The sequence below is a fragment of the Pectinophora gossypiella genome, chromosome Z (genome assembly GCF_024362695.1).
Source record: "Pectinophora gossypiella chromosome Z, ilPecGoss1.1, whole genome shotgun sequence".
In the NCBI taxonomy this organism is placed as follows: Eukaryota; Metazoa; Arthropoda; class Insecta; order Lepidoptera; family Gelechiidae; genus Pectinophora; species Pectinophora gossypiella.
In genome coordinates this window covers 1061754-1089507 of record NC_065433.1, presented here as the reverse complement: position 1 = coordinate 1089507, position 27754 = coordinate 1061754, and the positions used below count along the sequence as shown (strand labels likewise).

The window sequence follows — 27754 nt, the reverse complement described above, 5'->3', positions numbered from 1 at the left end:
ATAATGAACATATAACTTTTTATAAATACTTGAGTTCATGCGCGTATTAAATCTGTAAAAAGGAAAAGTAGTAATGTGATATTAACGGTTTAATTAGGGCCGCCCCAAACTAGATTGATACTCTTAAATAAAAAAAAAATCTTCTTAGGATCGATGCACATGGAATTCCTTAGTCTCTGCTTACCCCGGTGAAAGATCGGCGTGAATTTAGGTATGAATTACAATTGACAACATTTCATTTTTACTAAGGTGCCTTAAATCGAAAACCATTTCGAGATATTTCTATGATTTACACAAAACACATTTTTTCAGATTTTTTAATTCAGTAATAATAGAAATATATTGAAAAATCCACGAGGTCAGAAGAGGAAGGCATAATAAGTTCAGACCTTTACATAAAAATTATAAAAAAAGTAAATGTCATACATAACATGACACTTTGTTTGCGACTTGTTTTAAATACGCATGCAAAGGTACATTACAGTATACTGCCTTCATTCTATCAATGGCAGAATCCAATTTTCAAAAAATATTTTTTGTAACTTCTAGTGGAAAAATCTTGAAAAGAAAAAATACGTGTCTTCTATTTAAACAAGTACTTTCGAAATAGCACAAAAAAACCACGGCTTAAAAATTTGAAATGTTGTCAATTACAGGTACCTATCACATAAAAATATTATTATAATTTGTAGGTATTTCAACCTGACTTCGTAAGTTTCGCCAGTAAAGTTTAAAAGATAAAAGAAAGAAACGAAGTTGAAGAAAACTATTTAAAAGGAAAATAAATGCAAAAACTTCCACTTAGCCATAGCGATGTAAATAATCAACTTTGAAATTTAAAAACAGACGTAAACAATTGTAAAGAACAGATAAAAAGTAAAATAATTACGTGCTTACATAACCTTTTTAAGCCGATTACCTGACTTGAATCAATGCTTAAAATTTATACGTTAATAAAAGTCATTTGAAAAAATATGTACTTATTTTACATTTTTTCAATGTTTCCGATGGACTTCAAAGCATTAGGTACGTAATTAGGATTACATCTGCCTATTTCTCCCATTAACACAGGTAGGTGTCGCTACTTTTGAGTGTTCTTAAATTTTGACAGTTCAGTTTGAGTAAACAAACATTAGAAAATCTTATTTATAATCAAAACTGCCTTTTTCCAACTGGCTGCTTCTCTTTCAAATTCAAATTCAAAAATATCTTTATTCAGTAGGTAACATAGTTCCACTTTGAATCGTCAATTTTTACATAGGTAACAAACGTCTCATCCGCCTAAAACTACTGCAGCTTCTCACAACCTGTATAACCGGGGAAAAGAAGCCGCAAGAAAAACCTCGGCACAGGGCCCTAGACGAAACAAAAACTTCGCTCAAAGGACGTGCAATCAGGCCATTAAATTAAAAAAAAATGTGTGGGGAAGCAAAATATTGATGTATGGAACCATGACAAGGGTGAACTAGACATTAGGTACTTGACGCGGTCACCCCTTGAATCGCTGACATTGCACCATAAGGTATAATTGTTTGCTTTCTGTATTGGTATAATTTGCCACATTATTATCGAACCATCAATTATATTATCGGAAATATAATATTTTTCTACGGTGCTTTCTAAGTCAAAGTAACACTGTATGGTTAGCTCTGCTTTTCACACCAGAATGATCAAACTTATATATACTAATTTTAACTTAGCGTTATATAACTGAAGCAAAACAGTTCTAAAACAAAATAAAATACCTAAAAAAATTAAAGACGCTTTCCCTACTTGCCGAGACCATAGAAGTGAAAAAGTTTTACAAAAACTTCAACAAAATTGTGTTTGTATTGTACCCGTAAGGAGGATAAGACATTTGACAGGTACATGTTGTCTTGTCAGGAGTTAAGCAGGGCCGGCGCAAGGTAATCATCATTTAAGGTCAACATTGTTTTAAGTTTACGCGGTTATTATCATACGAGTAATTAAAGCACATAATAACACTCCAATCTCATCAGTCATCCCGTGATCATGGCACTTGCAACAGTGTCGAAATATCGGGAGTCTCATATCCCCATTTAAACGCGGTAAGAACCCGTTATTATGTGCTTTAATTATTTAAGGTCAACTCTAAATAAGTAAAATATTGTAGAAAAGTTCTAAACACTGGCAGGTTTAAAAAAAAATAACTTGGAAAAGAAAAAGGATGTATTGTTCGACGGGAGATTGTTTTTTGTTTTGGATAGAGGATACGAAAAATACGTGGATGTAATTTTGGTTGTTATAGAATTATAAAAAAAATATTGTATGCTGATAAGCGTTTCATTGTAAAAGTGGAGATGTCACTAACACCCTGTATTAGCGCGTGGTGCTTCAAAACGCTGTCGGGTTATACTGCGACTCGGATTGACCGAGTGTACTTGTTTTTAGTGTAAGTATTTTAAACTAGAATAATAATTTTGGTGAGTTTTGTCATTACTAAATGTCATTACTTATTAGAAATATGATGTTCCATCCTTCTTTTTTTGCGTTGAGCTTTTATTCTTGGCAGTTTTTACCACGCACTTCCCCGTGTTGCCAGTTCGGCGTCTATTCGCGCACTGAGGTAAAGTAGCGTCAACGTCGCTTTATTAGCAGTAACTTTGCGACTCACTTTTTGAGCGATGATGAGCGGTAGTTGTATATCAATGATAGAGGCAGATGAGAGTCACCCAAATACGGCCCTGGGCGGCTCTTGACAGGTGTGAGAGCGGGCGGGTGCGCCTGACACACTGACGGACCAACGTGCTGGACTCACCGTAATTGCGACAACACCACACATGGGCTACCTGTCACTACTTTTTAATTGACTTTTCGAAGGGTTCCTTTAGTTCAGGATGGAATGAATTTGAGAATGGATTCTTTTTTTGTAAAAAATGGTAAGATAAGTATTCGGAATCATAATTATAAAATCATCATAAAAATCATATTGTGATCCCCCTAAATTAATCAGAATATTGCAGGCTGATCACCCGAAAATAAGATGATCTGTGCTTCGGAGGCCACGTTATTGAATTGGTCCCGATTTCAAGTAGTCGTTATGTTAGCCTTGTCAGGGGTCCGGGGGTCAGGGAGACGGCCCAATAATAACCCTGAGACCAGGGTTGATGATGTCGATCTGTGGTATTATAACCCAAGAGAACAGAAGGAAGAAGAAGACGTAAAAAGCTTTCTTTTTATATAGAGCGATAATTGGGTTAGTTTTTTAGGTCAGAGATAAATTATGAAATTCCGATTACTAAATAAAGACAGCCTCCGTGGTCTAGTGGTTAGAGCGTTAGGCTCACGATCTGGAGGTCCGGGTTCGATTCCCGATGGGGACATTGTCGAAATCACTTTGTGAGACTGTCCTTTGTTTGGTAAGGACTTTTCAGGCTTGAATCACCTGATTGTCCGAAAAAGTAAGATGATTCCGTGCTTCGGAGGGCACGTTAAGCCGTTGGTCCCGGCTATTAGCCGTAAAAACACCTTCACCAACCCGCATTGGAGCAGCGTGGTGGAGTATGCTCCATACCCCCTCCGGTAGATTGAGGGGAGGCCTGTACCCAGCAGTGGGACGTATATAGGCTGTTTATGTTTTTTTTTTATGTTAAATACACAAAACGTTTTCATTTTTTATCTTACTTGTGAATTTTTATAAAGAACAATGTAACAGTAAGTGCGACATTTTATCACGTTTTTCTATGTCACAGGTTGCTTTTTCACACAAATTCCACAGTAATTGGTGGTTTGATATTTAGTAAAAAGTAACTGATTTGACTAGTTGGAAACTAGCCTATTGCAAGGGTATTTTGGCACGTGGCCATAATAGGAACTGAGGCCGCATTACTACGTAAATTTAATTTTGTTCTATTTCCGATTTAAGACTCTTATTCCTGATATTTGACTAAATAATAAATGGATGAAGACAAATAATTAAACAAAAGAAATGGTTCCGGCCTTCGAAAACAATTTACTTGATTTACAAAGAAAACAAATTCAAGAAATGATACACGAAGAAAAAATTAATTTGACCAGGCTGTATGGCTGTGTTCCTTTGCCTGCTCCTTCTCGGGGCAAACCAAAAAGAAAATGTCGATGGTGCACACCAACTCCCTCCTGACAATGTCATACAAGTGACATAAGATTGTACTGAAGACTAGGCAGCATGGTCTTATGATCTTAGCCTGGCCCTTAAATGGGCAAAAGAAAAAAAATTACATAACATCCACATCGACAAAGTAAATTGAAGACAAGGCTTAGGACTATTTTGATCGTGATTTTCGAATATTATAGTATTTTATGCAACAGTTGTATAAGAAGGGTCAAAAAATGCGAGTGGCGTGAGTTGCGATGTGAGCCTTGGCGAACATCGCAATAAGAGACGCCACGAGCATTTTTTGACCTAGTTATACAACGTTGCATACAATACTTTTTCTACGACGACGTAATTTTAAACGAAACACAAAAATTTTCCAATTTATTTTCCAACGCGCGGGAAAATGGCGGCAAATGTATACTTTTTTTTTATAGTATATCTATGGCACCAAACAAAGTAAAGGTTCCAGTTTCCAGGTCAAAAAAAAAAACATCAACAATGCTTTTTTGGCGACATTATAGTACAGTTACACTTTGTAAACAATGCTTTTATAGGCCATAGAGCGTACACTTTTTCAAAGAGTTTAATTATGTATGTACTTATAATAGACTTTTTGGGTATTTAAATGCCAGATTAAAGTAGAGGAGTAGAAAAAATTACTAAAGTCAAGGCTGTATGGTCCTTAGATCTGTGCCTGCCTTATATAAGGCGAATTTAAACAACAACAACAATCAGTTCCCGTCAGATACATCAATTACAACAACACCGCTTCAAGTCAATAAACTTACATACCTACGTACATAAACTCACGCTTATTTCCCATCGGGTTAAACAGAGACTGAAATTCTATTTGCTTGGGTCCTGACACACGCACGCCTAAATTAATGAACTTAGTAAGAAATAACTATTGAAAAATGTGGTTGATAAAGTAATTAAGTATAAACTGTATTTTAATCATGGAAGCATTTAGTGCATTGCTACCTACTTATATGGTTTCGATTGAAATATCCTACAATTATCAACTAATATTTAACAGTTAGCGCAAGCTATGAAAGACTTAATTTGGATTTGTACAATGTTAAACTCAAATAAAATAAGTCAGGAAACGAATAGTAAATATTAAATAACAACAAATTACAATACAATATTGTACAGACGCTTCGTTAAACCCGAAAGAGGGTACATAAACAATTAAGAGAAATGGTAAATCATGAAAATTCGCGCGCAAACACACACCTTCGCAACGGCAGAGTTTCACTTCGCTGGCATTTTTTTTCCTATAGGTAAAGTAGCAGTGAAACAAGTTGTACTGAAAATTCCGAAAAAAATAAAAATGGCGCCCGTGAACTTTTTGGATTTATTGCGCTAAGCTGTGGATTCTGGGAAAACATACGATTTTGTAACTAATGTTACAGTTCTGAAAATACATCTATCTCTTTTTACACTCAGTTTTAGAGTCGTCAAAAAGTCTACGATTATAAATTTCAGTAGTACAGGAGCCAGTGTTGTGACTTTCTTTAGCATAGTGATGTATGAGTCGATATTGGGCCTAACGTATATTGGAATACTTATTCTTTTGTTTTTTTTTTTTTTGTTTTGGTCAGACAGGCAGTCTGTAAAACTGTACCAGTTGGAAAAACTGGATAACGCTAGGGAGATGGCTGGTCAGTCTCAGAAGCAAGTGCATCGTGGCCATCATTTCAGTGTCTCAGTTATAAAGGAATTGAACATTTTGAGGTAAGTTTTTTTCCACTACATTAGATGAGTTTTTTTTACAGATTTCGACTTTATGTGTTTGTATTTATGATTGGATCATAGATAAATTGATGTCGGGTGGTCTCAAAGTGAGTGCCCGGTTAAAGGCTCACCTTGCTCGTCCCCTATTACATGGGACTTAAGGATAGCCATAACGACCTCCGTGGTCCAGTGGTTGAGCGCTGGATTCACGATCCGGAGGTCCCGGGTTCGATTCCCGGTGGGGACATATCACAACAATTACTTTGTGGCTGATCACCAGTTCGTCCGAAAGTAAGATGATCCGTGCTTCGGAAGGCACGTTAACCCGTTGGTCCCGGTTACTACTTACTGATGCAAGTATGTAATCGTTACATGAGCCATGTCAGGGGTCTTTGGCGGCTCGATAGTAAGTAACCCTGACACCAGGGTTGATGAGGTTGGTACTCCACCTCACAACCCACACGATAGAAGAAGAAGAATAACTGGTGACGAATGGTGAATAATATAGTATTAAGTACATAATATACTTCTGCCTACTCTGGGAATACAGGCATGATGCTATGTTATGATAAGTTAGATTTTTATTTCTTCAAACGACATCTAGGAAGTCTTCAGTGTGCCTCACGACGAACTGCACCATACATTTTGGGGCATCTTTCTTTTGAGATTGAAATTTCTTTCTTGAATGATTATTAGGTACAATTATTGTTTCTCTGAGCTTACTATGAGCTCTGTGCATGATCATGTACAGAATCTAAGTTCTTACTAAATATGGCTTCACTTATAAGTACGTCATGAAACCGTACGAGAAGTGTGACAGTATTTGACACGTTTCATTTAAAATGTAAGCCTGTATAATTATTTCCCTGCTTCATTATGAACGGAAAATGTATAATTTTAAACATATTACATTTCACCTCAGGAGTAAATAATTATTTAATAAAAATACAAGCATTTTAAATATACAACGGACATTTGCGTGGGCTTTTTTGTTTAATTACCTTGAATGAAACTATGAAATACAAAATTATTTAACTGTTTTTAATTCATGAATGGGATTAAGGTCAGTGGGGACCAAACGGACCTTTTCTGGGAAATGAAGGAAAAAAATAAAATGAAATTAGATATTCTCAATACGTTTGGCCATAAAACGGTATTTAATTTAAACAAGTTGTAATTGTATGTAAGTATATTGTTAGATTGTTAAAGAGATTACTTTTATGAGACTTTCGTTTGCCTATTTACATTGGGAGTCCGTACTAATGATACGCTCTTGCCAACCAGCCAACTTGCAGTACGGTTGAATAAGGGGAGGTCTGTGCCCAGCAGTGGGACGTATATAGGTGGACGTTCATCATGTATTGCCAGCGACACCACGATACCGCATCACTGTGGTGTCGAGTACATTTTTTTTAGGTTACCACACCACTGCAGCAGCCACCGTGGTCTAGTGATTGGAGCGTTGGGCTCGCAATCTGGAGGTCCGGGTTCGATTCCCGATGGGGACATTGTCGAAATCACTTTGTGAAACTGTCCTTTGCTTGGTAAGGACATTGCAGGCTTGAATCATCTGATTGTTCAAAAATGTAAGATGATTCCGAAGGCACGCTAAGTCGTTGGTCTCGGGTTTCTAGCCCAAATACCTCCACCAACCCGCAGTGGATCAGCGTGGTGGAGTATGCGCCATACCCCCTCCGGTTGATTAAGGGGAGGCCTGTGCCCAGCAGTGGGACGTGTATAGGCTGTTTATGTTATGTAACCACACCACTGCCGGCTAGTGATGTCTAACGTGTATAAAAACAAATCACGTGTCAAACGCAAAACTATTTCAAAAATATTTTATGTGCAAGGAATAAGTAGTAAGTATATGGCAGTAGTTGACAATCTAATATCAATAAATAAACTTCATTATCGTGGTGTGGTTACCTAAAAAAAAAAACGACACCACAGTGGTGCGGTTTCATGGTGTTTTTCACATGAAGTTCATCAGGGGTGACCGTAGCTCAGACGAGTGCTACCGTTCTATCTAGAACCTACCTACCTAGGCCTGACCTATGAAGGTCATGATGCTAATGGTCGACCTGACCAACTCTGGTATCAGGGTTGTTTAAACAACTAAAAGTTAGGAGTCATAGTGAAATAAGTATCTTAGAGGCCTTTTTATCAGAGCCTACGAGCAGAGAAACATATTTGATTTATGCTTTCATTCACAGCAGCGACGGTCTCTGTGGTCCAGTGATTGAGCGATGTGCTCATGATACAGAGGTCCCGGGTTCGATTCCCGGTGGAGACAAATCACAAAAATCATTTTGTGATCCCTAGTTTGATTAGAACATTTCAGGCAGATTACCTGATTGTCCAAAAAGTAAGATGATCCGTGTTTCGGAAGGCAAGGTAAGGCGTTGGTCCCGGTTACTACATGCTTACTGATGTAAGTATGTAGTCGTTACATGAGTCATGTCAGGGGCCTATGGCGGCTCAGTAATAACCCTGACATCAGGTTGTTGAGTGTGGTAAGTCACATCACAACCCACACGATAGAAGAAGAAGATTCACAACAGCATCACATCTAAATATGATTTTTTAACAGATTTATTCAGTCTTGATCGATGGGGCTGGCATAACAAACTTTGTCAAAAGCCCTTAAATAAAAGAATAAAAAAGAGCACTAACCTGTAGTAATCTTCTTTGCAGTAGATATTCCCGTCGCGGGAGAAGCAGGTCAGCTCCGTGTCGAGGGGCAGGCGGCACTCGCAGCACCGCAAGCAGGCTCCGTGCCACTGCCTATCCACCGCCAGCAGGTAATATCTACGGAACACACAGGAGCATAAACTGAAGCTGTTATAGGGTTCTATAGTACCACGTATTCGCTTTAGCTTCGACCCCATACACAGGTCTCACAAAAGACGGGACTCTATAAGCGAACGGAAACTCTCCGCTCCCCACCAGCGGCTGAGCTAGGTTTACCTCACCCCCCCCTCGAACATAGTTTAGACTTGAATCGTATGGTGTCAGACGTCACACACACAGGCGCGTGTACGATAATGTCAATGTGTAGTGTCTGTGTAAAACAAGGTTGTTTGTAAGAGTTAGTGATTATTTAGAAGATATGAATGCATGGGATTAACTGTCTGAGAACTGATATTAGGCAGCTAAATTACTCAATTGTATACCAATATTTTATGTTTATTTTTATTTTTTTAAAGAACGTCTAGGGCCCTGTGCCGAGGTTTTTCTTGCAGCTTCTTTTCCCCGGCTATACAGGTTGTGAGAAGCTGCAGTAGTTTTAGGCGGATGAGACGTTCGTTATGTAAAATTGACGATTCAAAGTGTAACTATGTTACCTACTGAATAAAGATATTTTTGAATTTTGAATTTGAATTTGAATTTTGAAACGACTGCTAATGCAGGACCGACGGCTTAACGTGCCTTCCGAAGCACGGAGGAGCTCGAGATGAAACTTTTTTTTTTGTGGTCACCCATCCTATGACCGGCCTTTGCGAAAGTTGCTTAACTTCAACAATCGCAGACCGAGCGCGTTTACCGCTGCGCCACCGAGCTCCTCGGATATATCACCTCATCACAATAAATCTCGACAACGCCATCTATATTATTTTTGGCGAACGTAGCCTGGAAAGTCCCTTCTTAGATCTATTAAAGTTCGTGTACATTATCACTAGACTAGAAAGTAAGGTGATCCGTGCTTCGGAAGGCAGGTTAGTCCCGGTTACTACTACAGATGTAAGTACGTAGCGGTTACATGAGTCATGTCAGGGGCCTATGGCAGCTCAATAATAACCCTGACACCAGGGTTGATGGGGTTGGTAATACACCTCACAACCCACACAATAGAAGAAGTAGGTAATATAGTTACACTTTGAATCGTCATTTTTACATAACGAAATCTCATCCGCATAGAACTGCTGCAGCTTCACATAACCTGAATAGCTGAGGAAAAGAAGCTGCCATAAACCATACAAAACCATCCTTATTAATATAATAAAATAAATAAATAAAAATAGCCTTTATTCTCTGACTTACAATGTTTTCTCTTACTATTAACTTAAATCTAATAATTAGTCGACATCCACGATATCAACACTCTCCTTGTCAGGCTGTCCTAGGACATAGGCCTCCTCTAGGCTTTTCCAAATGTGGCGATCTTTGGCCGCTCTTCTCCAGCTTTTTGGGAGGTCGTCTTCCCATCTTTTGTTTTGCCTTCCTCTTCGACGTTTCCCATCTCGAGGGTACCAGTCATTAATATAGGTAAACTTCAATACAAAGGCTGATCAACCTTGCTGCGTCACAGGATACGTAAAGCACTCATTCCCGGCTACTATTTACGAATACTTACTTAAGTGTGTAGTCACGTGAGCCGTGACAGGGCTCTTTGGTAATTCAGTAGTAACCCTGATACCCTAGGTAGTTATTGACCTCACAACCCACGAGAGAAAATGACCATTGAATGAATAGCCAGCTTAAGAGTTGAAGACGAGTTACCTAACAATATTAGAGAAGAGTTAATAACCCTGACACCAGGTTTGATGGGGTTGGTAATCCACCTCACAACCTACACGGTAGAAGAAGATTGATAATAATAATAATAATCTTTATTGAACATAGGCTTACAATTTTACATTACCTAATAAAAATATAGACAACTATAATAAGACCAATTACTCTAGATATGCGGCGGTCCCTGCACTAAGCTCAGCTTGTATCGCAGGGGCCAGAGTACGATTTCCTGTCAGGTTTTACAAAATGGACACACGGACAGAATACAGAGCACTATGAAAAATTATAACTGCTTATATCAAAATACACAATAATGAAACATAATAAAAATTATAATAACATAATATAATAAAATTAACAAAAATAAAACTTCTAGGTATGGAGTAATGTGTGTGTGTGTGTGTATGTGTGTGTGTGTGTGTGTGTGTGTGTGTGTGTGTGCATGTGTGTGTGTGTGCATTATCGCGTATATTAAAATCGTAAGGCGCAAAGTTCATTTAAAATAAAAAAAAACCGTTGCTTAACTATTCAAGCAAAGCAAGGTCCTTCCGAGATAAACATCTTTATAGATTTCAAAACTCGCAACGCAAAACCTCACCTGTCCTGTATCCGCCCCCCGCACCCCGCACATTCATCGGGGGAGGACGGGGACCCCTCTGAGCTCTCTCGTTCCTTCAGCATCGTGTCGACGCCGTCCGACTCTGTGTCTCAAATAACAAGGTTTAAATCCTCCTGCGGTTGCGTCTCCTCGGTGGTCGATGCCATTTTTTTCTGGAGTACCCTCCGTTGACACTGGACCTGGTTCGGAAAAGGCTCTCGTTAGTTCGTTTCGGATATCAGAATTATTACATAACATTAGCTCACGACTGTAACCCAATTGGGGTAGTCAGAGGTACATCCATAATGATGAAATAAGTATCCACACTCCACCAAGCTTTCCAAGACCAACGTGATAGGTAGTAAGCCGTATCGCCGCCCATAATGGTTGAGTTGTGTTAGTGAAAAATTACTCATTGATGCGACTTCGATACCGGGGATCGAACCATGGCTCCCCGTTTGAGAAGCAAGCCGGTGTACAGGACCACATTTTTTTTGACGTATTATTGTAGATTTGCTGTAGATGGCATTAACTTGGCCGGACAAATGGGGAGCGCTGAAGGTTCTCATCCGGTACAACGTTTAAGACAACAGGCCTGAACTGAAGTTGGGCGCGAACTTCGGCTCAGGGTGTCGTCTGAGAGAAAAATATTTGAAAGAATTAATGGATAAGCGCTGATTGAGGGAAATCGTTGACCACGCCGGCGGGGTCGGTATTAGGGTCCTGAAGTGTTTGGTGTCGCGAGCTGATTGGCTGCCTCTATGGCCAAAGTAATCGGGTCGTCGGGATCGTATATTACGTCCTTCGGTACAGGACCACAGTGACTTCTTGTGAAAGTAATTGACGAAGAAGTTTCTACCTACATACACAACATGACAACATTATACGTAATATACCTACTTAGAACTGTAACTATATATGCATTGATCACATAGCTCCCAGTTCTACGTATCCCCGTCTCATATAATATTCAAAAAGGAACACAAACGTATAACAAATATACATTATTTCTATACAAAACCTACCTGGGTCGCATACATTATTCGACAGTAACGTCGTATACAATGGGTCTGGATTGGATAGGACTTTAGTACGAGCGAAGACAATGGATACAGTTTTTCCCTTTTTATCCCCTTGTGATGTCGCATATTTTATGTGCATAGATGTAACTTGTGTTATATTATATGGAAGATTATATCTCGCGACTCGTGTGTTTTGGTTCGTGAATACTTTTTTCTGATGCCCAGGCGCAGGCGCAGGTCACGCCTGCATGAAGTAGCTGAACAGCAAATCTTTAACGATAACCTATAGTCACACACAGTATTGAAGCTAACGATGACAATGAACGTTTATTTATTTTATCCGGTCCCATTTGTCCGGCCAAGTAGTTCATGCCATCTGCGGCAAATCTAAAATAAGTGACGTCAAAAAAAAGAACATCATGCTCAATGTTACACACTATGGCAATGTGTTACAAAATATGATACATTGCACCAATTACAAGACACAAATTTTATCATCGTTTTTTTTTAAGTTTCTGTGCAATCTGAATCTGTACGCACCATTAGCAAAGACCTACCAAGATTTCGTTATAACTTAAAAATTTGCAGTAAGAAATAGTTTAGTAATAAAATATTGTTCCTTTAAACAATAGTAGAGTCTCTTGGGAAAATCACGACGCAAGACAATGCTGATAGAGGTTTCGTAATTGAGATATAGAGTAAGTACTGAATTTCAAACCGCTTGAAAACGAAACGAGTGGAGTCGCCAAATAACTTTAAAAATCTATCTCTCTCTCTCTCTCTCTCTTCCTAAGCCTTGTCCTGCTTATACAGGGTCGGCTCTTCTTATCCTACTTCTATAGGTTGGTCGGTTTTGGGCCAGTTTGGCGTTCAGGTCTAATTATTTCAGGTCCTTTTTGACCGTCGTTAACCATGTGGCGGGGGAAAGGGGTGAGGGGGAGTTACCCACGCCCTCTTTTTGTTTAATTAAAATTCAAAATCTATCATAATTAAAAAAGAAATACAAATATTATGGGGATAATTTACGTTTTTAAAAATGTCACATAACATACTTCTAAAATATTATTTTTACTAGAAACATGTTATCCACTGAACGCATGATACGTAATCGAAATTCAAGACGAATTCGTAAACTAGTTCGGTAGTCTATATTTTATTTAAGTCCGTACTGGACTTGAACCTACGACCTCACAATATTAGTCAACAGTTCTACCTACTGGTAATTATTATTATACATAACTTACGCGAAAGGAAATATTACAAATAAATAAACCTCAAATTCTTTGAACGCAGATTTCGCGTCCACTGCTTTTGTTGTTTGCGGCTAGATGCGCGGACGCATATTTTTCGCGGTTCGGCGGCGACGACGGACGACGGTCGTGACTCGCCCGCCCCCCTCTATCGCACATTCGTGAGGTAAAAGGGAAGTATATCAACTAATATTGGCTCAAGTAAAAATAAAGTAGTAAAACTGTGTCCTGGAGTCAAATGCGTCAGTGCCTGGTGGCATTCATTCGCAGCAGAATACAATTTATGACAATAAAGACTTTCATTAAAATATTACATGACCATTACGATGTGTAACAATTAAAGGATAATTATCTTTAAATTCAGCAATATTTTTTTGACGTGACTTATTGTAGTTTTGCCGCAGATGGTATTAACTACTTGGCTGGAGATAACTCAGCAAAAACGATAATTTGAGAGGGCATGCGTTAAAGTTGTGCGCTAGTAACCCAAAACATAATTTCCTGCCAAATCGCGTAATGGACTCTTGGAATAATCTCCCAGAAACAATAATTAGTGCACCATCAGTGAACTCCTTTAAACACAGACTAGATATTTACTACAAGAACATTAATAATAATAATAGGCGCCATAGTACCCCATAGCCCCAATATCCGGTCCACTAACCCCCAACCCAATAGCCCAGTTCCCTTTGTTCCCATAATCTGCAATAGCAATAGTCCTACAAGAACCGGGGATTGTCTTTGGATGCACTCCCATAGTGCATAGAGGGATAATCACCGGTTGGTGTCACACAACATTCAGATTAAATTATCTTAAGGGGTCTCTACGTGTTGGCTTCGGCCCCACGCACGCCTTGCAAAAGTCCGGGACTCCATTAGGCTGGCGATATAGAAACGACATAAAAATAACAATTATAAACACAAGTGCAGTGACGCACACGCATCGGCTCTGAGCTACATAAACAAACATAATAATAAACATGGTTTTTTTTAAATAGGTGTAAGTGATTAGAAAAATACGAGTTTGATGACGAATTATAATCCCAATTGGGGTAGTCAGAGGTACATCCATCGCAAGATGAACTAAGTACCCACGCGTCACCGAGCTTTCTGTTAGATCAACGCAAGAACATGAGCCGCATCGCCGCATCGATCTATAATGGTCGAGCTAACAGTGTTGTTTATATTTTTTCATCGTACAGGGGGGTTAAAATAGTCACATCGAAGCAATTCATCTAATTACTATATTAGATGAATTGATTCGATGTAGCCAATAGAAGTATAAATTGCAATATTGCTTTCTTAGATGAATTGCTTCGATGTGGCGTTTTTAACCCCCCTCGTGTTAATTATAGTAACATATTTATACATCATATTACTATAAAGACCTATACTAGTGTGGGGAAATCAAAATTAAACGCGACTCATACCTACTTTCTTGCGCGACTGTACACTACAGAGAGAATCAGTTCTCGTGTTATATGCACACAAATATATTGTGTCCGTAGACATTTTTCTACTTATGTCTACTTACAATAGTTCCGAGTTTATTTAATATCAAACTATAATGAAATAACTCTAGATAATAGATAATTAATTATTCTAATTAGAGAGAGGGCGCGGTCAACAGAAAATAAAAAAAAATATAATCGTAGAAATAATTCACTTTTTGGTTCTCTGCCGCGTAGCGTGACGAACTAACATACTTTATAATTTATACTTAAACATAAATAGAGGGAAAAGATAAATTTACCTACCTACTCATTATACGGTGTCAAATTAAATTGGTCTGCAATAATAATTCTTGTAGGTATATGCTTACCTACCCGCCATGATACATTAAATTTGTTTTTACACTTTTGTAAGTTCATGTTAGATCCCATCAGATAGATGACTACAAATAATTATATAGTGGTGAACACATTTTTATGAATAAATTGTCATTCACACAGACGCAATTCACGCTCGTAATATCAAAAACGCCACGCACGCGTCACGTCGCCAAACAATTCATTTAAAATTTAGACTCACTTGGCGACGCTTTCGCAACGAAGCCATTTCAATATAAATTATTTGGCGACGTTGCCAGCGGCTTTGGTGTCTCGGTGAATTAACGGCCATTATCAACAAATGATCAAAAATTATAAAAGTTTGGTGACGACTTATACCTACTACTGCACATTTAGTTTAGTGCTTAAGGGGTTACAAAGGCCACATCGAAGCAATTCATCTAAAAAAGCAATTTGATATTTGCGCGTATAAAAGTAAGTGCACAATGTCAACAAATGTCGAATAGCAATTTTGCTATTTTAGATGAATTTTTTCTATGTGGCATTTTTAACGCTCTAGTTCTGAATTCAAATTCTACTGGACAATAAATCCCCTAGGTAAATACATAGCAGTCGTTTGTATTCGGATATGCGATAATTGATGAGCGGGATTAAGAAATTAGAAGCACTGTATGATAAACCGTCACTAAGCGACTAAACGCATACTTATGTTTCCCAACTCAAACAAAAAACTTTACTATTCCTCGCTTATACTAAAGAAGCTGCAATAGTTTTAGGCGGGTGAGACGTCCGACAAAAATAAATTTAAAAAGTATATAAAAAGTGACGACTCAAAGTGTAACTATGTTACCTAGTGAATGAAGATATTGTAGAGTTTTGTTTTATTAATATTCCAACAACAAGTTACTTTTACAATCCAATTTGTAAATTACAATACGCCGCGGCGTAAACACTCGTCACTGTATAACGAAACAAATGAACTAAGCCACAAAAGAGTCATTAATCGACATAAAAATAAATTGAAAAGTGAAATAGTTTTATTGCCTATTCGAAAATTGGTGAAAAGCCAATCAAAAACAAATGCTCACGTTGCCTTATCTAATCGGTACAATAATAACGTTTATGTATTTATCAACGGGTTTAACCACAGACTATAAATCGGTTTATAGTTGTTGTTAACTTTGATAAGGGTTTTGAAGGCTTTAAAGCAAAAAAGCTACGCAACTCCACTGCTAAACTTCGATCGTTAAGCCTTGGAGCGACGGTTACTTTGTGACCAGCAAATGGACTGCCTTTTTTTCTACTATCGTGTGGGTTGTGAGGTGGACTACCAGCCTCAGCAACCCTGGTGTGTGGATTACTATCGAGCCGCCAATGGCCCGTTACAACACTCATATAATGACTACTTACTTAAATAAGTAAGTAATAACCGGGACCAACGTTATAACGTGCCTTCCGAAGCACGGATCAGGCAATCAGGTGATTAGCCTGTAATGTCCTAACCAAACTAGGGATCACATAGTGATTTGTGATATGTCCCCACCAGGGTTTGAACTCGGGATCTCCGGATCGTGAGCCCAAGGCGCGTCCACTGCACCATGGGGGCCGTAATAATGATAATTGACTATCGTACCCCATACTTCGACCTCTATGATTATGCTACCCCTGATTTTAGTATGACAATCTACAGTAAGTATATTAAAAACATACACAAACTCACGCCCTGAAACCCTAACGGGCGAGCAGCGTCATAAGTAATCAAAGACAATTTGTAGCCACTGTTGGTACAAAGCCTTAATATGGATTCGTAAATCAAGAATACTTAGGAATGAAGGAAAAAATAACAAATACTGAGGGGGATGATTCAGACCATGATTCTGACTTGATATCAAGTGGAATTTTCCGTTGCAAAATTCATATTTTTTTTTTGTGTATTTATTTTAATTTGAATTCTATACTCATGCTTTTATTTATTATGCTTGTGACAATATTTCTTATAACATAACATCACGCCTGCATCTCCGAAGGGGTAGTTTGAAGAGTATTGTTTGTGTCATTGCCATTAACCGGGTACAAATTGTATAGACAATTAGTCATAGGATCCAAACATGAATTCAGGTATTAGAGAACGAGCTGAGATTCAAACCCGAACAGGAGGTTAAAATGGCCACATAAAAGCCACATAAATATTGCAATTTCACATTTGCGCGTATGAAAGGTGCGCAATGCACACAAATGTCAACTAGCAAAGTTGTTTTTCTTAGATGAATTGCTTTGATGTGGCCCTTTTAATCCCCTAGCGCTATCTCGGAATATCCTTCAAAATTTGTTTTTTTTAAAACAAACATAAAATTAGATACATCGAAAGCGGAATAAGCTGCCGTATTGTTAGGTATTACGAACGTGCAATCTCTGCAGGTCTACAACTATTGTTAATGTTTACGATATTTTTGGTCGTATTTTTTATGGGGACCGATAATTTTAACGATTGAACGGTTTCCGTATACAGCTGGAGTTTAGACTTGTATTATTTTATAGCTGACCCGATAACAATTTTTTATAGCACATTGTTTACGGCAAAACTATTTTTATGTTGACCCATTTTTATTACCCAAAGCTCGAGTAAGACTTGATTCAATGCTAGACTGGGAACTGTCCCAGTTTTTTTTTTACCTTTGATGGGTTTGCTCTTGACTGGGGTCTTCAATTCAAAAAATATCTTTATTCAATAAAAAATATCTTTACCTACACTTTGAATCGTCAATTTTTACATAACGAACGTCTCATCCGCCTAAAACTACTGCAGCTTCTCACAACCTGTATGCCGGGGAAAAGAAGCTGCAAGAAAAACCTCGGCACAGGGCCCTTGACGTTCTTTAAAAAAAATAAACAAAAAATATTGTTATACAATTGAGTAATTAAGCTGCCTAATATCAGTTCTCAGACAGTTAATCCCATGCATTCATGTCTTCTAAATAATCACTAACTTTATAATAACCTTTTTTGTAAAGCTTTTGTTAACTACTGTCTTAAAAAAGTTGAAACTATGATGTTATCTGCCTGAAGACTAGGTAACAAAGGTCTTTCTACATAACTTTCGCGCCTTTTTACTGCCCGGAATGTTCCCAGAAAATCACCGGGAACGTCAAACCACAGGTGTTATGGCCCCCATGTCATATCGAGAGAGCCTAAGCCACGGGATACTAACTACTTATGGTCCAAACATGAAATCGAACTCCGAATGTCGAATTCAGTGGTTTCCCTGAACCAGGATTAGAAATAGTCACTACTTTGCGAGTGACGCCTTCTACGAACAGAACTGTATTTTTTTTTTCTTGAAAACCACTCCAATCAATCTTTTTTTTTTTAAATAATCTAGAAACCATAATAAGCATCAAACTCGTGATCCAATTGGAAAAAAATAAAAAAGCAGCTTAGCTTCATGGAGAAAAAAAAAATTGCAAATTGCTACGCAAATACGGGGGTTGCCGAACGCCCTCTCGGAGGGGCGTCCCTCAGACCCCTCTGACTTGTCCCCCTCTTTAGGGGTTCTGGCCCTCGGAAACGTGAGTCTCGTTCGCTGTCAGATATCTTGAAACCCCTCTGTAATGACAGGCCGGGAAAGGTGTAGTAATGTTCAAAGACAACCCATTACCAGTTTACACTTTTTTTGAAGCTTCCCAACTGACGCGTTCTATTTCCAATTCGATGTTTTAATAAAAGTATAATTTGTCTAACTAGATGGCGCTAAGCAAACAAGTAGTGCAAAGATATTGAAAATGTTTTTTTTATAAATATGTCTTTTTTATGGAGTCTGGATACTATATTTTTAGGGTTCCCAACATCAAAAGGGAAACACGGAGCCTCCCTTACATTATCTTTGGTAATTTACGGCAGTTTGTATAAAACTCTCGGTGAGCTAGCCGGACTTCAACTTGACCCGTTTTTTATAATTTGTTAAATTGTCTCTCATCTGGAGTTTAAAAAAGTCCAAACAAACATTTTAGATGCCAAGTACGGCTCCAACTGCTGCAAGTGCTCTTAGAAACTTCTAAATATTAATTCAAATTCAAAAATATCTTTATTCAGTAGGTAACATAGTTACACTTTGAATCGTCAATTTTTACATAACGAACGTCTCATCCACCTAAAACTACTGCAGCTTCTCACAACCTGTATAGCCGGGGAAAAGAAGCTGCAAGAAAAATCTCGGCACAGGGCCCTAGACGTTCTTTAATTTTTTTTTCTCTCTTTTGTCTCTCCATGTGTAATTTAAACAAATTATATGTACTCTACTGTACTATAGCTTGACGGTGCCCGAGAAACGCTTGTCCTTCTCAGGGTCAGGGTAGTTCTTCAGACCAATTTCGAATTCTACAGTCTCCAAAAAGTTGCGTTTTTTTTTTGACGACTGGAGGACACCAACAATACATATATCGTAATGCTATAAAATTCTAATCATAAGGTCATGTTTGTAGGCATATGTGCCCTAATTACAGGTATATACAATATTTAAAATCACAACTAAAAAACGTTAAGCATATCTAGGTAATATTATACAAATATATATAAATTATGTATTGTATAAAGTTTAAATTTTTCTTCTAAAACACAGTCATAAATCTTCCATAAGAAACATAAGAATTAAAAACTTCTGTGGCTCTGCCTATCCCCATTAAGACGGGCGTGAGTCTTATCTGAGTGTATATCTTTATAATCCTCATTTACGAGTATCATAATAATTTGGAAATTAATACTTGATGGTTGATCAATAGTTAAATAAATAGTTAAGTAACAAAATAATTAATATAATAGAGATGGGCAATTGAGCAAATACCCGGAAAAATAAATACCCGGTAAAAACACATATGGTGATACATCCACGAAAAACCATGGAACCTTGTGGACTACATTGAAAACAATGTAATATTTTTTTTTAGTTTTTTAACGGGTTCCGCTATTTAGGTCACCTACGGTAACGCGAAAAATAACATAACTTTTTTATTTTATTCCTACCGCGATACAGTCCTTTGTGATACTTCCAATAAGTCACGTCAAAAAAATACACAGAATACATAGGTATAATAATAAAAATATAATTTATTTTAAATACATGTTATTTATACATACTGTTATTTCAATTTCGTGATTTGTACAGAATATAATATATTTTACAAAATAAAAACAAAATCAAAACTCATAATCCCATATTATATCATAGTTATTTCAATTGAATAATAAATAACATAAAAATAATTTCAAATGAATTAATGTAAACTACCTAATATCGAAAGGTCATTGAAATAATCCCAAACCTATAAAATATCTACAGTGGTGTGATGATATTAGGGCGCCATGTTTGTTATTATTAGTAGGTGGATAACTGCATATAACATACAATGGAAAATATCAAGAGAAAACTCCATTGTGACGTTTTCTTAGGGTCATCTTTATAAGATTATTTTTTTCTTATTGGTTTCCGTTTCCTATTAGACTGACAGCAGTCAAAATGGACTTGTGATTTTTAGTGTAGAGCTAAGAGCCACGTAAGTCCTGCGGATTTCAAAGGAACTAATTGACAAGTCGTAATAATTGACAAATTGGCTACTTGGCAGTTTTCGGATAAGTATTTTAAAAATTACAGAAGCTTATTTCATACATCTTAAAATATTTTATTTTCTCGAAAAAGCTTTAGGTATATAATAGGAAAAAACATATTTTTCTTTATTAATATAAAATTTCGCGCAAATATGCTTGGTCACGTGACGTTTTGCCTGGTGACGTCACATTTTAATAAACAAAAAGACTGTCAAACTATGGGTCATCTCAAATGACTTGAAATCTGACAAGTAGTTTTATGTTTACTTATTTTGTGGAATGTGACTTATCGTGTCTGGAAGCCTCGGCCGCAAGATGTTAAGTGATAATAATAATAACGTAAATTGATTACACCTATTATATTTTTTCTCAATAATAAAATTTAAGTCCTCAGAATGTTGGAAAATTGAAGAATCAATAAATACCAAACTTTGATGACGTCAACACTGCGAAAAAAAATATTTAAAAAGAATACCTAACAAGCTATCTTGTTTTTAATACCCACAATGGATAATTAATAATAACATTGATTATGCAAGTGCTTCATACCTACTGTAGCGCATTCTATGGTCTCTATATAGGGAGGCACCTACATACCTGCTTAATATCATTAACCGTCATCCATCCCTAAATCTCCACTCAAATAAATAAAAAAGAAGGTAATATTATTATGTAATCTAGGTATTTATTTGCAGGGGTATATAAAGGTGATATTATAGAAAAAAATGATAATCTTGTTATGATAGGCCTGTACCTATAATCGTGTGTGAGCGCGCTCTAATATTATGTTACCAATATCTATTGTTCGGAGAGTAGGTAGGTAGGTCTATCTACAGTAAAAAGTTTTATAGGTACCTACAGCGCCATCTTTTGATCAACATGGTACAGACACTCTATGAAGTGTGCCTAAAGCCTTTTTCGACAGACTGCTGCCAAAGGAGTTAGCCACAAAAAACACTTTCAACATCTTTTAAACTGTTTATAAAAAATATATAAGTATATTAAGTCCTGCAGCATGTTGTCTTTTTTGTTTATTTTTAAACATAAAACTTCTGAAGGAATCTACAAATAAAACGGAACCTTGAGTTATCCCTGACTCTTGAATCCAGACAGACACATCACACTAAAAACAAAATATTTTCATCACATTTGCATTAATTTACAGAACATACGTCGCCGCATATCAAAACTGTATAAACGAACTGTAACGTCGAAACGCTCGAAAGCTTGTGCCATATTATGTTAATATCTGCAATTCCAATAAATTTACCTCTAGTCCAGCGAAATCTGGCAACGTCGCGCGCGCGGCAACACGCTGTCAAACGTATACAATACGCATTCAACTGTTCCAAAATTGAACACGACACTGTTGGAACTCGGCGGACGTTTGAGGGGCGCGCGATGCTGCGCCGCACCACGCCTACTACCCACGGTGGCCAATCACACGCCCACGCTCCACGAACGTAGTTCAAATGTGTGCCCGCTCCTCGCGTATTCGGCACTCGGCGACTCTCAGACACACTCTGTCCCTCTCTGTGCGGAAAAAGAACCGGTTACGACGAACGAGACGACGAAAATCAAACTCCGAATATTTTTTTCGGGGAGCACTAGTGTAGCGTTTTGTTTAAACTTTGGGTTTACGGTTTTTGAGTATAAGGTTTAATTTAGGCGGGACTCGGCCGGCGAACGGTTCCGGTACCAACCCCGGGTAAACAGCGAGAGATCGATTTCTTGAAGCTCTAACTATAGCAGTCTTTAAGAAAATTCGGTATGATGGTGGATAAGAAATGTATACCTATCTACCTCTATATCAAAAAATAATGCTTAGAACCAGTACATCTTATACTTTTATAAAAACTGGCCACATTATCACCCCTAGCGATATCTCGTTTTTTACGGCGTCTGCTTACCTATCCTCAAGATTTAGCATGTCCAGGGTTACTTACATATCAGTAGGTAATGCTCCTCAGTTTGATGATACCAGTAGCAAACCACGAAGTCAAATGAAAACATGTTTGGCTTAGGCACGTGCTGGATTTAAACCTGTGACCTTACAATGAGGGTGGAGCGTTCTACCAACTAGCCCACCACGAGGTTTTGACATACAAAAAATACGGTGATGATGATGATGATGATGTGATCCAGCCGGTTTCGGCTACGGCGACTGCTTCAACTCCAACGTTCATGTGGCTTATATAGCCAATCTTATTGGAAAAGATCCTCGCAAAATACGGTACCCGTTACGTTACTCTGTAAATAAAAAAAGTTCTACTGAATTGACATTTAAAAAAATATAAGTACATACTTATCAGATATTAGTAGTTTTTACCTACCTCAGTACAGCAACAAGTATAGATACCTACCTATCAAGTGCCACCAACGTAGAACAACTATTAGAAAAGAAAAAAACTTTTTTTAGAACTTCACAAGAACCGACAAAGTAAGAACAGCTAATTTTACTTCATGATTATTATAATTTACTTTAAAACAAAAGAACGAAAATGAGATTAAAGTTTTTTTACGTTCGTATCAACGGAAGTCGTCGATATGTTATCGAGCAGGCGATCAGCTGTGTTTCTATAATTATTTATACTTAGTTTCATATTAACAGTCCACCTACTGTTAAAAATATTTATTAGGTATACGATATCGCGCTGCGCCTCTATGCGGCTGGCGGGTGTATCTCGAGCTGTTAATACCACCTGCATTAATAGCTACCGTCATCCGACATTACATTCTGTAAAAATTACTTCTTCTAACTGACCTTATCAACCCTGATGTGTTTTTTGTTTTAAATAGAAAAACGAAAAAAAACTTTTTTGCCACCACAAACTTTTTTTTTCCTTTGAATCGCGTAGGTATTATCTTTCATTTTATATTCATAAGAACTATTTTCTATACTGCTCTGAGAGCGATATTTCCGGGAATGTCTTTAAAACAGACAGACGGATTGTGTGTTTCTAACATTATGGACCATTAAAACGATGGAGGATCACCTGTAACTAAAGTCCATAATATCCATTTTAAGACTTCGCGCCGACCAAAAGTGGGCTGCAAGCTGTTTTCCGATTATGAACCTGTTGCTCTGCCTACCCCACTAAAGATAAATTTTTAATCACCCATAAAGGCGACGGTTTCATATGTATAATATAATTGAACGATATATGTCAAACGTCCTAAGTAAAGTCCAAGACGGGTGGTAATATCTGCTCTGTATAAATGAGCATTCTTTATTAATTTAAATTAAAACAAAATGTTGTATCCATATTTACAATACATTAATTAGTGTTATCTTCTTGTACATCGGCAAGTGTAGTTGGTTCTTACCCTAGATACTTGCATTTAAAGGCTCCGAGATGATAAATAGGTACTAATTAGTAGATTCGTAATCAACTACCAACGACTTGCAATCAACTACGGACTTTATTTAATAGGGTTCTTTCCAACTAGTCAAATCAGTTACTTTACTAAACGTCAAACGCGAAATTACTATGGAATTTGTATGATAAAGCAACCTGTGACGTCATAGAAGAACGCGACAATATGTCGCACGTTTTAATTCATAAATATGAAAACGTTTTTTGTCATCTTTAGATGTGTCTTTATTTAATAATCAGAATTTCATAATCAGGCATTTTTATCATTTCGGTAATCATTAATCTTATAATAAACTTTTTTACATAAAGTAAGCTTCACGTGAGCTTTAAATTTATCTTCTGACAATGTCAAAATACTGTCCTGTACTACATAATAATGTAATACATAACTCCAAAAAAAGATGAATTTCATTTACTTAACCTATAAGTAATTTATGTATCCAGAGTTTCAGAAGGAGATATAGATTAAGGAGTCGTAGTTTGTGTTTAAGTTTATGTGAATAAGTACACGAAATAAGTTCAGTAGCTTATCATTAAGAGCATGTCGTTAAAACCGACAGCGTGGTTATTATAATGTTCTTTCTGATATGATAGATGACTGGCGACAGATTATAATGTTGCTCTGCGCACTGCTTGAATTTATGTATCATTATTACTATTTCAAACACACACAGTCACACGGTCACAGGGACTGTAACCTGGAACCTGACAGAGCACAGCAGTAACTGTCAGCACTATTCAGAGGCGGAGGACAGGAGTCCTAGTACGGCTTTGAAATAGACTACTCTGGGCGCCATCCCACTCGCGTCAAACAGAGTACTGCGGGGCGGAAGGCAAGAGGGAAACCACTGCTCTATTTTTCCCTAAAACAGTAGCATGAAGAATGCTACACCGACAAGAGCGTGGCTCTTAAAATAGTGATGATTACTATTTCATCGATTTACGGGCTTATTTTTTCATTCATGTTCGGTCGCCAAAAATCTATTAACGCGTTTCGTTAGCCCCCGACACGTCTGAGCACGTCCTCTACTCGTCACGTAGTGACACGTCGCGTCGCGTGACACGTGGCGTGATTGTTAAATCTCGACGTGCCTAATAGGCGTTCAGTGATGAGTGACTGGCATAGATTAGCTTGGAACAGATGCGATAACCAATCATTATTAGTGCCTATTAATCGCCTACAATGGCTGTTCACAATGCAGTGCTTGTCCCTACGCTGAAGTACGGTAGTGAATGTTGGGTATGACAGAAGAAGCATGAAAGTAGGATCAATGCCGTAGAAATGAGGTCTTTGCGTAGCATCTGCGGTGTGAAGTTGAGTGATAGAGTGAGAAACAGTGTGATAAGACAGAGATGTGGTGTAAAAGAGGATATAGTGACTAGGATTGAGAAGGGAATGTTAGGTTGGTTTGGACACGTTGAGCGGATGAAGGATAATAGAATTGCAAAAGCGGTATAGGGCTGGCAGAGGAAGACCGAGAAGGACTTACGATGATCAAATTGGAGATGTCCTTAGAAAAGGTTCAATACGATCTACTCTGAACCGGCGTGCGTGTATGAAGCGATTGATGAGAGTGGAGGAGGCAAGAGAAGTGTGTCAGGATCGAAGCAAATGGAATTCTATAGGGTAATTCCGGGATAGACGGCCGTACGGGAGAGTTGGCCAGTGCCTAAAAATTGTACAAAGAATCGCTAGATGGCATAACCACGTACTCAGCTTGCTTGCCGAGGTGCGTAAGAACAAACGTACGCCAAAAGTTCCGCGAAAAAAAATGAAAATGTTATTAAAAACCTAATGTTTTGATTTGACTAATGCTAATTCTTTTTTAAGAGTTTACGTACGAAGTTGTGGTCATATTAGTTTTCAAAAATAACATGTTTTTTTTTAGTATTTTTACCAGATAATGAACCGTGCTACATAATAAGCTCAAAACTACGGCATGGTTTTGCGTTTTTTTTCACTTGGATGGTATGGCCATCTCTCCCGGATGATTAGGAGAGATGGCCTTGGTTTGTCAGTGACAGATGGCCATATGATTGTAGGGGATAAATTTTAATATTTTTTTGTGATCGTTATTTTTTTAAATTTATTTCGTCAAAGAATGAACGCATATAACTCCAACACAAATTTTAAAAAAACTTTCTCCGATTCCTGAATGGTTAGAAGAGGTACGCAAACGAGCGAAGCAAGTTGGCAAAGTTCTCACTTCTGAGAATCATATTCATGTAAGAAAGTCTAAAGAAGAGGCTCGACTGCTCAAGGAACAAAAAAAAAAGATTAAGAAGGAACAAGAAAGTAATAAAAAATACATTTAAAGGAAGGAAGGATCAAGACTAAGAAAGTAGAAAAGACTGATGATAGCAATAAAATGACTGACAAACCAAAAAATAAATTACCTCTTAAAAGAAAATCGACTAGGAAAATATCTAAAAGCAGCGATGACGAAGAAGAAGAGATAGTTTTAAATGATACAGATGAAAAGAGCGATATGAAAGAAGAAAACAATTGTGTAGGCTGTGGAAAAAAATATTAACAAACACAGCTAATCGAAGATTGGATTCAATGTGCCATTTGTTTTCAATGTGAATTGCACAGAATTTGATACCGTGTGCTCTAAATGCGGTCGATGCAAAAAAAGTCAGATGACACAAAGTAAAGCTGTGTTAAAAATAAAAAAGTGAGATTTAGTACTGGCCATCTTACCCGTCCTACTATGGCCATCTCACCCTTAGTATACGGGAGAGATGGCCAGAGTTGTTTTTTTTTTAAAGTTAGTTTTAAGGTTGAACTCTTTAAAAAATATCAATATTATATGTCACTTCCATAAGTTAAATGTTCAGAGTTTAATTAAAAGTACTGATTATCATAATGCATATTGTAGTTTAATTTTTATTAGGCTTCAAAAAAACTATGGCCATCTACCCCGGCTTTACCCTAGTCTCTGCTTACCCCAGTGGGAAATAGGCGTGAGTTTATGTATGTATGTATGTAATCGCCTACAGTGGACGGATGATGACAAACGTGTCAGGTCCGTTGCTGGGCACAGGCTTCCCCTCAATCATCCACAGGGGGCGTCGGTGATCCAGTAGTTGAGCGTTGGGCTCACGATCCGGAGGCCCCAGGTTCGAATTCCGATGGGGACATATCACAAAATTCACTTTGTGGTCCCTAGTTTGGTGAGCACATTACAGGCTGATTACCTACCTCATTGTCCGAAAGTAAGATGATTCGTGCTTCGGAAGGCACGTTAAGCCGTTGGTCCCGGTTACTACTTACTGATGTAAGTACGTAGTCGTACATGAGCCATGTCAGGGGTCTTTGGCGGCTCAATAATAACCCTGCCAGGGTTGATGAGGCTGGTATTCCACCTCACAAATCCACACGATAAGAAGAAGATCCACATTGGTGCGGGGCGTACACCACTGGGGGTTGGATGTTGAGTATTCAAGCCGTCTGAAAGATTTTGATTTGGTTATATGTATATTAACATTGGTCCCAATATAGCCAGAACCAACGCTTTTACGTACCATCCAAAGCAGCCTGAAATTAAAGCTATATTAACAACAGCGCAAATAGTAGGTATTTCTTTATTTTTTGACGTGGCTTTTTAGCTGGACAAATGAGGAATGCTGAGGGCACTCGCCCGGTACAAAAAAAAACAAGACGCCTGAGTGTGCCCAATTGGGCACAAACTTCAGGTTTGGACGACTTCTGAGATAGTTTATAGGTTTATTAGGGTTCATATTTGAAACAACTACCTAATCGAC

At 37.7% G+C, this 27754-nt stretch overlaps 1 protein-coding gene across 2 annotated transcripts in view; it reads right to left on the bottom strand.

Moving 5' to 3' along the window:
* LOC126380127 (LIM/homeobox protein Lhx2-like) overlaps nucleotides 1-21964 on the bottom strand; it is a 38094-nt gene extending 16130 nt beyond the window's left edge. Inside the window, exons 1-3 of one of the 2 annotated variants that reach the window (XM_050029378.1) lie at nucleotides 21880-21964; nucleotides 10950-11149; nucleotides 8510-8644 (exon numbers count right to left, since the gene is read on the bottom strand). In XM_050029378.1, coding sequence (XP_049885335.1) covers nucleotides 8510-8644; nucleotides 10950-11032 — 218 coding nt within the window. In that variant the 5' untranslated portion in view covers nucleotides 11033-11149; nucleotides 21880-21964. Of the gene's footprint in view, nucleotides 1-8509; nucleotides 8645-10949; nucleotides 11150-15861; nucleotides 15988-21879 lie in introns of those variants that run through there. The other variant, XM_050029379.1, reaches the window with a different exon arrangement.
* Between the last annotated feature and the right edge of the window lie 5790 nt (nucleotides 21965-27754).